Below are 14,251 nucleotides of genomic sequence, written 5' to 3'. Positions count from 1 at the left end.
AACACAAATAAAATGGCACAATTGAATGATTAAATGTGATGTCTAGTTTCTGGACCCATTCAGTCATCATATTGGTATATCTGTTGTTGTTGTTCAATAGTTCAGTCATGTCTGACTCTTCTCAACCCCATGGACTGAAGCATGACAGACTTCCCTGTTCCTCATCATCGGCCAGAGCTTGCAGAGACTTCTGTCCATTAAGCCAGTGATGCCTTCCAACCAGCTCTTCCTCTGCTGTCCTGTTCTCCTCCTGCCTTCAATCTTTCCCAGCATCAGGGGCTTTTCTAAAGAAAAAGACCCTGCTATGTACCTCTTGGTATATACCTCTCATGAAACACAGTCTGAAATGACCAACTAGTTTGTCTCTACCACATCCTAGGTGTGATTACAATATTTCATTGTTTCAGACCATAGTCTCCCTTCCCTAGGAAATTCTTAATGTACTCAGAGACCCATCAATTTTCTTATTCATTCTTTTGAAATAAGTATAAGACATATATGTGTGAATACACACACACACACACACAGATTAAAAAGTTAAAATACTGAAGTATCTGCTTAAATTATCCTTGAGAGCAATTCAAAGATATATATTTCTATGAGTATAGACACAAAATAAAAACAAATGTGGCCAAAAATTATTTCTAAATTTGCAACTCTTGCTTCAATTCCTTATTAATGATCAGTTTTATTTCTCATAGGCTACATTTTAGAAGCTGAATTTTAGCCTTTTAAAATTCTCTTAACATGTTTTTCTATTTGGTATTTGGAAGTTTTTCACATTTGCAAATTGAAGATCAGTTTGATTCCAGGGCACAGAAGTCCACAGTTTTGTCTCAAGACTCCTTCTAACAATGTGATATTTTTGGAGTCTATCATCACTGCTTACAAACTATACAAAATACATTGTCATAACAACCAGAGCTTAGTGGCTTAGTATTCCAAATTTTGAGATTTAATGTTTATACCTAAGTAATATCTTTCTGCATTGCTTTAAACTACCTGTAAAATAAACAAAAAGTTTACCTTGAGCATTAAAGAGGAATGCTTAAGGAATTTCCTATAAATAAACATATCTGTGTAATACATGTAAACCTCTATATAAATATATGTATGTGTGTTTATCTATATCAATACATGTAAATATATGCTCTATACCTGTATGACCCATCCTATTTTCCATATCTCTATGACCTCAAATTCTGCCCATACTGTAAGGCTCAACCAAACTCCACAAAATTGTCTCAGATACCCTAGGTTCCCAGCTCCCCCATGCTTTCACAGTCCTTTTTGAGCCTTATTTCCAGTACTTATTCTATCCTAATTTGTATTCATGTGCATAAGTATCTATCTTTCCTGAAAGATGGGAAATATCATCTTGCTCCTCTTAGTATTTTTCTTAAAGATCACTAACTATACCTTAAAACACAGGACTTAAATAGACACTGAATGGAACGAATGAATGAATGTCTGTCAAGCAATGCCTTGGGAAGGGTACTAGAATTTCACTTTGATGGAGTACTGACATCCTATGTACATATGCAAATAGAACTGCCTTAAACTTTAGAGTTCAACATTCATCTTATTAAATATTAAAATGAGCTCTCTGTAGAGTACTGCCTCTTACTGTCACTTGATTAACTGTACTATAAAGTTATTTTATAATGCCAGAGAAAGTGCTAAGTATTCAAGACATCAAAAGACTTTACCACAGGTCTTACAATGTTGAGACCTTAAGATTTTAAGACCAGAATTAATTAACTGTAGAGATAGAAGAACCAAAATACTTTTCACATTGACTGGCCTCTTGGAGAACTTTGTATTCTGATTTCCTTCTCAATTCACAATGTAAAGACTCAGTTTTTGCATTTTGTACAGGTACATGGTATAACAGAATTGCTAAAGAATTTAATAAAGCAGGTAGATATGACAAGTTCAAAACAACTGGAAACAATGCGAAGCATTATTTTCCTGTATTTCATTATGAAGCTATCTTATATTGAATACCCCTCCACTTTTCGTGTTCTAACCCTAACTAAACCCTCAGATTACTTCTTCCTGGTTATTCTTTCCAATTTCTCTTCTTACTAGGCCATCAGGCAGGTAGTGACAAATTAATATTACTCTTGTAACCCACAAGCTCAGATTTGTAAAGAGCTGACACCCACCATCAGTCCTAGACCTCAAGTTGCCACTTCAGCCTTGCTCCTAGTTCCCATCCCCACCCCACCAAGGCCTTTCCTCTTTGCCACACATATTTATCTGGCCTCATTTTAGGGTACTCAGTTAAGCCAAAGTCCTCTTCACACTTCCTGAAATCTTAAATTAAATTGACACTCATTTCTATATTTGGAATATTCTTCAATATAATTCACTTCCACAAATATTGAGTACTTACTGTTTACCAACTACTACGCTAGTCACTAGGGACACTTTTCATCATTGTCAGTTCTTTCTTGTCTTTACATGCTATGTGAGTGAATTCTGAGGGCTTCCCTTGTAGCTCAGTTGGTAAAGAATCTGCCTGCAGTGCAGGAGACCTGGGTTCAATCCCTGGGTTTGGAAGATCCCCTGGAGAAGAAAATGGCAACCCACTCCAGTATCCTTGCCTAGAAAATCTCATAGACAGATGAGCCTGGTGGGCTGTAGTCCATGGGGTCGCAAAGAGTCGGGCACGACTGAGCGACTAACACTTACTTACTTACTTACTGAGTGAATTCTGAGGAAAAACTTTTGTAATTCACCTCACCTGAAGCTGCTGATTCTTTTACTCCATATATTCTGTTGGGCCACACACTGCAGACTTACAAGGCCTGCACTTGCTCAGCCTTAAGATGGAAGAATCCGGGATGAAGACATCAATGGTTTAATGGATGGAGGAGCTTACGTGCCTGAAGCAAGGTCAGAGAGCTACACCCCAGTGTGTGCAGTGAACAGCAGGCAGGGCATGGTGGCAGGGTTTGCTCCTGGGGGAAATGGGAGGCTGCCAGTTATAGGTGACAGTTTGGGTCATTAGTTGCCAGGGAAATCAGCAGAGAAGCACACCCCTCACCACCCCTTTGATAAGAACAATCAGCAGCTGGGGCCACAGGAAGCAAGCATGTGGGAAGGTCAGTTATTGTGAGGAGGGTTATAGGTGAAGCAGGCACAGGTCAGGCAGGGGAAGTACAGACAGTAAGAAAATAACCATCTTGAGCAGCTTGATCATACATTATGTAACTCCACAGTCCATAGTGCTTCAATTGCTCTATGTAATAGGATTTAAACCTGTATACAGGTCAGGAAGCAACAGTTAGAACTGGACATGGAACAAGACACTGGTCGCAAATAGGAAAAGGAGTACATCAAGGCTGTATATTGTCACCCTGCTTATTTAACTTATATGCAGAGTACATCATGAGAAATGCTGGGCTGGAGGAAGCACAAGCTGGAATCAAGATTGCCAGGAGAAACACCAATTACCTCAGATATGCAGATGATACCACCCTTATGGCAGAAAGTGAAGAACTAAAGAGCGTTTTGATAAAAGTGATAGAGGAGAGTGAAAAAGTTGGCTTAAAGCTCAACATTCAGAAAACTAAGATCATGGCATCCGGTCCCATCACTTCATGGCAACTAGATGGGGAAACAGTGGAAACAGTGCTGGCTGACTTTATTTTTCTGGGCTCCAAAATCACTGCAGATGGGGATTGCAACCATGAAACTAAAAGACGCTTACTCCTTGGAAGGAAAGTTATGACCAACCTAGACACCACATTAAAAGGCAGAGACATTACTTTGCCAACAAAGGTCCGTCTAGTCAAGGCTATGGTTTTTCCAGTGGTCATGTATGGATGTGAGAGTTGGAATATGAAGAAAGCTGAGCGCCAAAGAATTCATGCTTTTAAACTGTGGTGTTGGAGAAGACTCTTGAGAGTTCCTTGGACTGCAAGGAGATCCAACCAGCCCACCTTAAAGGAGATCAGTCTTGGGTGTTCATTGGAGGGACTGATGTTGAAGCTGAAAATCCAATACTTTGGCCACCTGATGCGAAGGGCTGACTCATTTGAAAAGACCCTGATGCTGGGAAAGATTGAGGGCAGGAGAAGAAGACGATGGCAGAGGATGAGATGGTTGGATGGCATCATCGACACAATGGACATGGGTTTGGGTGGACTCTGGGAGTTGGTGATGGACAGGGAGGCCTGGCGTGCTACGGTTCATGGGGTCACAAAGAGTCGGACACGACTGAGCGACTGAACTGAACTGAAAGGAATTCTGGAGGGTTATGATTGAGTCCTTGCCAGGAAAGAAAGGGGCTCATCTTCCTGTTGGGCTCAGCTGCCATAGGTTGTCAGAGCTCCTCCTGGTCTGTGAGTATGCTCCACTGCTCAGTCGTGTCCCAACTCTTCTCGGCCCTGTGGACACTAGCCCACCATGCTCCTCTGTCCCTGGGATTTCCCAGGCAAGAATACTGGAGTGAGTTCCCATTTCCTATTCTAGGGGATCTTTCAGAGCCAGAGGTTGAAACCATGTCTCTTGTGCCTCTGGCACTGGCAGGTGGATCCATTGCCACTAGTCTACCTGGGAACCCCTCTGGTTGACTGACTCTAAATTTTGGATTGAATTTTTCATATAGGATCTCTTTTTTAAGGGCACTAATTCCCTAAATGGAACTCCAGTATCATGATGTAATCACATTCCAAATGCCCTGCCTATACTGTCACATTAGGGATCAGGTTTCAACATAGGAATTTTGAGAGCGACACATTGTCTATAGCAGGAAGTTCTCTTTATTCTATGATAACCTGGGAGATATCTAGAATTTTCCCTCTAAAATTCTAACATTCCCGCCCCCCCCCCCCCAGATAATTTGTATCAATTTCCACACCAGGAAGCACTGTGAGCCAGAGTCTTTCTGTAAACTCATCCAATTTTTGTGCCTCAAAATGTATTGCTGGTATTGTAATTGAGAGCAAAGTCCCCCAAAGCTCTATTAGGGAAAAAGGCAGCATTTAAGAATTTCAAATTATTTTGTTCTTTAATTGATGATGATGATGCCCAGATTAAACAGTTTCAGTTCTGCTATATAGAGTACATGTTGCTGTTTACTCACTGAATCACATCCAACTATTTTGTAGCCCCATGGACAGCAGCCTGCAGGTTCCTGTCCCTGGGATTTTCCAGGTATGAATACTGGAGGGGGTTGCCATTTCCTCCTCCAGGGGCTCTTTCTGATCCAGGGATCAAAGGGAGTTAACTGCATTGGCAGGTGGTTTCTTTACCTCTGTGTCACCAGGGAAGCCCATAGGGAGTGTATGAAAAGAAAAAAAGTGAAGTCGTTCAGTCGTGTCCGACTCTGCAACCCCATGGACTGTAGCCCACCAGGCTCCTCCATCCATGGAATTTTCCAGGCAAGAGTACTGGGGTGGGTTGCCATTTCCTTCTCCAGGGTATCTTCTTGACCCAGGGATTGAACCCAGGTCTCCCGCATTGCAGGCACATGCTTTTACTGTCTGAGCCACCAGGGAAGTGTACACAACCCACTTAAGTTCTGGTGGCGGGAAAACCCATGGTTTCTCAGATAGGTTAAGTATATGGAGGAAAGGACTTTTATGAGTGGCCAGTAGCTAAGAAGGGAAATTATGATCATGGAACCATCGAAAATTGCCATCTATAGCTCAAAACCTGAAATAGTTTCATATGACTCAGTTTAATACACACCCTGCCTGAGAAAAGTGATTGATTTTGGTAGTTAGCACGAGAGCCTGAGCATGAAGAGATTTCATACATTATAATTTATAGATATAACTGCATTGAGCAAAGCTGTCAGAACATAAAGAATTTTGTTGATTCCATTAATTTGAACCAATGAAGGGTAAGATGTAAGCCTGATAAACTTATCAATACATAGATATTTAATTGATCATCTCCTGTTACTAGGCATCATGAATTTCCTTGACTGGCTCCTCATATACTGGGGAAATGCTATTAAACCAAATTGATAGTCATCCTGTCTCCAATCTGTCTAAATACAGCTATTGAAATCCTAATATTTACCTGGCATTGTAGCAAGTTTTGGAATCCAACAAAGAAAATACATAAAGTTTATTCTAACTGATGTGAAAGTGACTCAGTTGTGTCCGACTCTTTGCCACCCCATGGACAGTCCATGGAATCTCCAGGCCAGAATACTAGAGAGGGTAGCCTTTCCCTTCTTAAGGGGATCTTCCCAACCCAAGGATCGGAACCCAGGTCTCCTATGTTGCAGGCAAATTCTTTACCAGCTGATCCACAATATAGAGCCATTAAAATCTTAAATAATTATTCAATATTACTGCAATATGTCTTTTGTCAGATCTGGGAAAACTGGCAAATGGTGAATTTTAGCTGAAAAATCCAAATTTGATATGATTTTATACAGAAATGCTACATAGAGTTGTACTGTTTTTCAGTGGACAATATACAATGAAGGTGATTGGACAAGGGAGCAAGTGTGTTCTGGCATGAAGCTGTGTCCACCTGGAAGAAGGGACTATTTTACAAAGGTGCCCATTGGGTAAATGGGATCCATCAAAATGAGAGACATGGTGAAAATGCCTCGTAGATAGCTACTCAAAACTGCTGCTTTAAAAAGCACTTTGAAAACTGAAAACTATTTACCTCCATTCTGACCCTTGTCCACACATGGGAAGGGCTGAAAAGAGATCTCTCCTTACTACCAAGTCATGCTTTCATATGGTACCCATCTTTGTAATTATAAATGCAACTCATTTCCAGTTGGAAGAGTCCTTATAATATTGAGTTGACAAAGAATTTTACAATTAAAGATTCAGAGATATAGAGCAGTAACCCTTTTCAAGATCTTACGAGGTACCCAATATTTCAGAGAGGGTAGGCTAAGCTTTGCTGCAGTAACAATCCTCAAACTCCAGGGGCTGAAAGCAATGAGCAAGTTTCTTGCTCATTCTGTTCTGCCCGTACTCCGAGTCCCCGGTCGGGAAAGAAGACTCCTCGAAACAATGCAACTCACAATAGGGGAATTTATTACTGACTCGAGCCAGGGCCTCCCGCCCTCACCAGGTGTGTGAGGACCAAAGGCCCCGAGCCCCAGTTCTCTCCGGTATTTATTAGGTCAAAATAAGCAGCAGGTAGTTGGCGCAATTGGATTGGCTACACAGTGTGTAGTTGGCACAAGCTGATTGGTTACACAGTTGCAAGGTAATTTTTGTCGGCCCAACGTGGGGCTTTCAGCTTTCCCCTGATAGGTTCCCTTTTCTCTGGCTAGGCATATGTTGACTGGCTGGCTCCAGGAGGCCTGATTATTATGTTACCCTGGGAAACCAGGCCTACTCCTAATCTAGGCTGCCTGCCATGGCGTTAGCCGTGACAGCCTCACAATTCTATGTATTTAACAAAGGGCAAATATTCAGCCCTAATCCTTTAAGCCAATGCTTCTCAAAACGTTGGTCTCAAACAGGACTAACAGCTATGGCCAGAATGTAAATCAAGTAAGGGTACCTACAAAGAACATCAGATGGACTAAACAGTGTGGTCAGTGACATAGTTGAGTTACATTTTAGCAGAAAAGCTTAAACTCACCAAGTCTGCAACAACTGTATTGGAGAACTCTATAGTTACCCGGGAAAAATTCATTTTTCTTCAGAAGAAAACACTGTGTACAGACTAGAAAGCCTGTGTTTTAAGGTATATTTGGTACTGTTGGCTTCAATTCAATAATCTACTCAATAAATGTTTACTGATCACATAAAAGTATATATGTAGGACAAATGAATAAATAAAAGCTTCCCTGGTCTCCAAAATTTACAAGTTGGTATGGGAAATAGGGTTTCCTAGATGACATCTGCCAATGCAGGAGATGTGGGTTCAATCTTTATGTCAGGAAGATCCCTTGGAGTAGGAAATGGCACCCACTCCAGTATTCTAGACTGGAAAATTCCATGGACAGAGGAGCCTGGTGGGCTACAGTTCATGGGGTTGCAGTTGGACATGACTGAGCACACACACAATGATGGAAGATAGGAAAGTGAAAATGAAAGTGTTAAGTCCCTCAGTTGTGTCCAATTCTTTGTGAGCCTAGGGACTGTAACCCACCAGGCTCCTCTGTCCATGGGATTCTCCAGGCCAGAATACTGGAGTGGGTTGCCATTCCCTTTCTCCAGGTGATCTTCCTGACTCAGCAATTGAACCTGCATCTCCTGCACTGCAAGCATATTCTTTATCATCTGAGTCACAAAGAAAGCAGGAGGTAAGAATCAGTGATTACAGTACATGCCAAGGCAATTATGAAGCTGTTTACAGGGTATTGGAAACCTAAGTGTATTGTTTGGGAGAAGAGGGAGGAATCACCCAGGGTGACTGAAACCAGAAAAATGACTGAACACCATGCTAAGCAGCTATAATTTTACTGATGAAAGTGAAAATCGCTTGGTCGTGTCTGACTCTTTGCAACCCCACAGACTATACAGTCCATGTAATTCTCCAAGCCAGAATATTGGAGTGGGTAGCCCTTCCCTTCTCCAGGGGATCTTCCCAACCCAGGAATCAAACTCAGGCCTCACACATTGTGGGTGGATTCTTTTACCAGCTAAGCCACAAGGGAAGCCCCAAAACACAGGAGTGGGTAGCCTATTCCTTCTCCAGCAGATCTTCCCAACCCAGGAATCAAATCTGGGTCTCCTACATTGCAGGTGGATTCTTTACCAACTGAGCTATCAAGGAAGCCAATTTTACTGATGGTGACACATTATCAGACTTATATCCACGACTCCAGGCATTTTGGGACATCACTAAGATTGAAGTATTGTTGGACTTCATAGGTGGCACTAGTGGTAAAGAATGCACCTGGCAACTCAGAAGAGGGTTTAATCCCTGGGTTGGGACACAGTTGAACACACACAAATTTGCTGGACAGATGGTTGTAACTGTAGCTAGACTTTCCTCCATCTACTCATTTTGGAATTAAGCACTATTTTAATCTTTACAACTACCCTAAAATAGTTACTTTTCATATACAAGAGAGCTGAGCAGATACTTTCTAGTTGAACTGAAACATGGTCAAGCCTGGTTTTGAATCAAATCTTATTCCTTAGTCCATATGCACTGCTTCTACAGCAAAATATACGTTTTGATTTTTCACTAGGATGGCCAAAACTTTACTATGTAACCAAAAATATTAGCTCCCTTCAAAAATGATTAATGGGTTGCAATCCCCAACCAAAATCCCTCCTCTCCCTACGCAGGTATTCTGGTTAGGGAAGCCTCTGCATAAGGTACACTTGGCCTAGCAGTTTCACTAAGTATGTACGGGCCCATTTAGCTCATAATTGTATAAGAGAATCTGGATTTTTATGGGAATCTTGTGGTTTTAAATATCAGCTTGAATTCTGAAAACCAGTGGAGGAAAATACATAAAATTGAAAAAAAAAATTGTCATGGTTTTAAAAATTCAAGCCAACACTTAAAAAAAAAATTAAACTGGATGGAATCACACACTTCTGTGAAATTGCAATGGTTAATTTTACGTCGTTGACTGAGAAATGGTCTAGATATCTGTCTAAACATTACTCTGGATATTTCTGTGAAGGTATTTTTGGGGATGAGATTTCCTTTTTTTTCTTCCCTTCAGCTGCACTGCGCAGCTTGCAGAATCTTAGTTCCCTGACCAGGGTAGTGAAAAATGCCAAGTCATAACCACTGGACTGTCTGGGAATTCCTGAGATTACCATTCAGTTTCAGTAAAACTTACTCTCCACATGAGCAGGCCACATCCAATTAGTTGAAGGCATTAATAGAAAAAGACGAACTTCTGAGGAAATTCTGCTAGCAGATGGTTTGCAATTGGAACATCAACTCTTATGTCTCCCGCTTTCAGTCTATCCCATCAGACTGTTGACCTGACAAATTCACAAGTGCAAGAACCAATTTCTTAAAATAAATCTCTCTATAGACACATGCTGTTGGCCGTTTCTCTGGAGAACATCAATACAAAAAATAAAAGTTGTCTAGTCTCTATCATTCAATATACTCCCATACTAAGAGCCAGCCCACTGAAGTCCTTTACGGGGATTGGGTGAACTGCACTATTTCAGGAGAGTTAAAGGCAATTTTTTTCTCATTCAGGTATACCACTCAAATACTTAATTCAAAAAGACAAATCTAATAAAACATTTTCTACCTTGAGCCTGCTGTAAAATAAAACCCGTTACCTTTGGCTCTTGATACAAATTGTAAATTGGGGGGGGGGGGGGGGGGAACGGAGAAAAAAAGCAGGTCCTAGGACTTGCCAGGATGTAAAATGTTTAATATAGCTCAATGAATCTCAAAATAGGAAGGAGGCTCTAGTCCCCTTTCCACCAAGAAAACCCAGACAGCTAAATTTGTAATTTACCAATGATTCAAACAAAAAATTCAAAATGGTAGGAATCCTTCATGTTATACAGAAAATCTCCCCAAGCACAGAATACCATGACTTATCACTGATATAATTACTAATCAGAGCCATCTCACAACCCATTTCTCCTAGTCAAAGCATCAGAAAAAAAGGGGGGAGTATTTCCTTTATTATCTCACATGCTATTACAATTCATTTCAAATATTCTTTTAGTCTAAACAAGACTAATACTGGTCAGTAGCACATCTATGAAACCAAAAATTTCAATGTTATGGTACAGAGGAAGAAAATGAAGATCCTGAACTTAAATCTCCATACACTACTGATTTTCCTAATGTTTAACTAATTATCACTCATGGAGAGAAGTGAATCTCCTTCAAAGTAAAAAAAAAAAAAAAAAGATTAAAAACGTATCTTTTTTTTTTCCTCCCTTTAAAATAAAAATCACAGGGTAAGTCTGCACTTCTCTTTTATAATGAATTGCCGACAATTTCTGACCCATGAAACAAACAAACAAAAAAAATCAGAATTTAAGACCAAGAAATAAGCTAAATCAAATACATATTTAAGAAACTAATAATGCATTATTACCCAAATAAAATGTAAGCACGTGTTCAATTATCATGTTCCATATTTCAGAGAGGAGGCAATAAGGATTTATGCCATAAGTTTATTTACAAACGTATCTAGGATGCTGAGTTCAAGGGTTTGATCCTTTTAAGAGACTGCACCTCTTAATATGTTCCTCTTCCTATCTGTGAATAAAAACAAAAAAATTAATGACATTTAAAACTCATTTAATAGAAATCATTCAGTTTCATTAATGCATTGTCTGTCCTTCAATTTATGACTGGTGCATCAGAAAGCGTTTACAGTATCATGATTTTACTCATACTGATTTGCTTCATCATATGCAGCAAGTAATGGCTTGGATAAGTCATTTCCCTTCTAAACTAAGACAAGTGAAGTTCTTCTTTTCTAAAGTATATTCTGCAATTTATTCCAACCAACCCACAGAACCTCCTACAGTGTTATTTTTTGATGAAAATTCTAATTACAATATTAATCTTCTCACTCAGTGGTGCTTTAGTTTCTCAGTCGTGTCTGACTCTTGAAATCCCGTGGAATGTAGCCACCAGGTTCCTCTGTCAATGTGATTTTCCAGGCAAGAATACTGGAGTGGTTTGCCATTTCCTTCTTACTCAGGGACTCTACTAATCTTGCAGCACACACGATTCCTTCATGTACAGATTAACATATACCACCCTCAAGACAGATGAAAATTAAATCAGTTTACTAGAACTTTTCCTGGTCAAGAACCTCAGCTCTGGAACAAGACTGCCTGAACAGAAATCCTGATGACCACCGCTAGCTAAGGAATACTATGCAAGTTGACATTTTTTTTTTTTGGTCTTAAATCACGTTAACACCTCACAGTCTTGCCTGGGAAGCAATCTGAGCCTATTAATATTAGGTGTGCCTAAAAACAGCAGTATTCAATAAACACTGGCTTTCAGGCAAAGATATGTTTGTCCATAGGTTTAACCGGTCTCCACCAATGTAACATGCCCACCTAACTTCAGGTGTATTTGTGATTTTGACGGAGTGGGTGGTTAAGGGAAGAAAGGAATAAAGGACAAACTTCTGTGAAGGTTATAAACCCATTAAATTTACCTGTCTCATGGGTTACTTTTTAAGCAGTTGGTGTCTCACTATAAAGAAAGGTGCAGCAAATCCAGACCCAAAGAACAAAGTCATCATAGCTAGTAACCTCCACTTGTTTTCCACTGAAAAAGGTATATTCTGTTGGGAACAAAACAGAACAAACAACAAATACTGAACTTCAAACCATCTGATTTTACAGATTAAAAATAAGTACAGAGGAAACGCTAATTTTTATATAATCAGGTTACATATGTCTGGTCAAATACTCGAGCTCTGGAACAATCCTGGTCCACCATTGTTATGTATGGAATACTGAGCAACTTAACCATAGATAGCACTTTTAAACATCTTTAGAATCATCTGACCTTCCCCGCAAACACTAGACGGTAAAAAAAAAAATTCCTGGCTTTCCTCTTCGACTCTATCCCTCTACGCCCATTTCTAGGCCTCAGGGTAACTTCAGGAGGCTGTTACAGCTAACTACCCGCTTGAAGCTATTTATAATTAAAGCTAAAACCAACCTCAAAGGCGGTTAATACTTCTAATTTCGTCAATTAGTTTAAGACTAGCCTCACACCACAGGCCCTCACAATCCCGAGTTTTCAAATGACCTTCACTTCGAAGCCGGTGACCTTTAGCTAGGTTTTAAGCCACAATACCTGCAGTCAGAGGCTCTAAGGTCCCCCGAATTTTGAAGGGCAGGGTGGGACGCTAGGGTAAATGGGGGGAGCGCTAGAGAGAGACAAGGCCTCTGGCTTCATTTACACTACAGCGCGCAGTCACACTCCTGAACTTTCTCCCGGGTCTCTGGGGAAAGCGGAATGCTAGTCGACGTCCCAACTCAAAACCCTGGCTTCCCATTTCTCTCTTCACGGCACATAGTCCGCCTCGGAGTTCAGTCAGTCGCGGCCAAGTGCCCCCTACCCAACGAAGCAGGCCCCTTCCATACTAACCTTCCCTGGACCCTCCTCGTAGTGGCTCCGACGAACCACAGAGGTTGTGAACCTCCGGATGCTCTGTCCCAACATAGCGCTGTTGGAAGCTCTACAAAAGATCGAGACTGAAGGCGGAAGAAATGGCGGCCGCAAAACGCGCCCTGCTTCCTCACGACCTTGTTCCCCAAAGTGTAAGGATCGAAAGGGAAGATGGGAAATGCGGCACAGTTCTCGGAAAACGCGAGAAAATGCCGCGCCGAGGATTGTGGGAATTGTAGTTTATAGCACCGAGGCGCCTTGTCGGCCCTGAAGGATTGTGGGAAACGTAGTCTGGCAGCAGATTCTCGCAGTGACTCATTTAGAGCTGAGTTCTTTAGGCTTGTTTCTAAAACGATTTTACTGAAGTTAACGAAGCAGTTTACGTGTGTTCTAGTTTATGGAAAAGGAAAATAAACCTCTCCCTTTTCTTTTTTTGTGGCTATATGCTAAGTGTCTCTAATTTGCACTACTACTCTGTTGCTCTGAGATGTGTGAAGAAAGCATAACAACAAATAATCAAATAATATGCGGTGCAAAGGATTTCAGAGAGAAAATTGAGTTGAAGTGCCAAGGGAAGGGTTACTGGAAGTAAGTGTAGTTGCTCAGTCCTGTCGGACTTGCCCCCCAGACTCCTCTGTCCCTGGAATTCTCCAGGCAAGAATACTGGAGTGGATTGCCATTCCTTTCTCCAGGGGATCTTGCCATCCCAGAGATCAAACCTGGGTCTCCAGCATTGCAGGCAGATTCTTTACTGTCTAAGCCACAAGGAAAGCCCCCTTGGAAATATAGAGAACTAAGTGGAACAGAAATAGGGAAAGAGGGCAGAGAAAACTCAAGGCCAGCATTAGTGTCGCCTGTTGGGAGTGCGGAAGAGAAAACAGCCTGTGATCCTGGCCAGCCTGGACTAGGAGCTGGTCCTCTTCTGCTGAACCTAAGCAAATTAATAGGACATGCCCATCAAAGTGATGGCTCAAGAACTTAAGATCACTCTATTACATATGAACACAGACAAAACATGAACATTGTTCAAATCACAAAAATGACCAAACATCACCATATGTCATCAATAGCATTTCTGCTTCTCTGTCAATTACAATGTTAATCATAAACTAGTCTTTTTCCTCCTAGGTAAAATTAGTTAAGATAGTAAAAGTCACTGGAAACAAGCCGAAATCCTATAAATTCTAACACCTTATTGAGATCCCGAGGGTTCCTCTAG

General features: G+C 41.0%; 1 protein-coding gene and 1 non-coding gene across 2 annotated transcripts; both read right to left on the bottom strand.

Annotated features, from left to right (window-relative positions):
- Positions 1 to 11,049: 11,049 nt before the first annotated feature.
- Positions 11,050 to 13,199, bottom strand: LOC122700580 (cytochrome c oxidase subunit 7C, mitochondrial). Its single transcript, XM_043913551.1, has 3 exons — positions 13,012 to 13,199; positions 12,068 to 12,196; positions 11,050 to 11,148 (listed from the first exon to the last, which is right to left on the bottom strand). Exons 1-2 carry the CDS (start codon positions 13,084 to 13,086, stop codon positions 12,080 to 12,082), a joined length of 192 nt encoding a protein of 63 aa, XP_043769486.1. The 5' UTR covers positions 13,087 to 13,199; the 3' UTR covers positions 11,050 to 11,148; positions 12,068 to 12,079.
- LOC122701163 lies at positions 11,248 to 11,310 on the bottom strand. Its single transcript, XR_006343000.1, has one exon. It is a non-coding gene; the product is annotated as a small nucleolar RNA Z39 (small nucleolar RNA).
- Positions 13,200 to 14,251: the final 1,052 nt, after the last annotated feature.

Source organism: Cervus elaphus, chromosome 9 (genome assembly GCF_910594005.1).
Source record: "Cervus elaphus chromosome 9, mCerEla1.1, whole genome shotgun sequence".
NCBI lineage: Eukaryota > Metazoa > Chordata > Mammalia > Artiodactyla > Cervidae > Cervus > Cervus elaphus.
Note: the sequence above shows the minus strand (reverse complement) of the source record. Positions and strands in the feature narration are given on the sequence as shown.

Bases quoted from the DNA above. Each gene is read 5' to 3' on its own strand.
- LOC122700580 (XM_043913551.1), bottom strand. From the start codon at position 13,086: ATGTTGGGACAGAGCATCCGGAGGTTCACAACCTCTGTGGTTCGTCGG. The intron at 12,197-13,011 runs GTTAGTATGGAA...TGTTCCCAACAG, and splicing joins ACGAGGAGGGTCCAGGGAAG to AATATACCTTTTTCAGTGGA.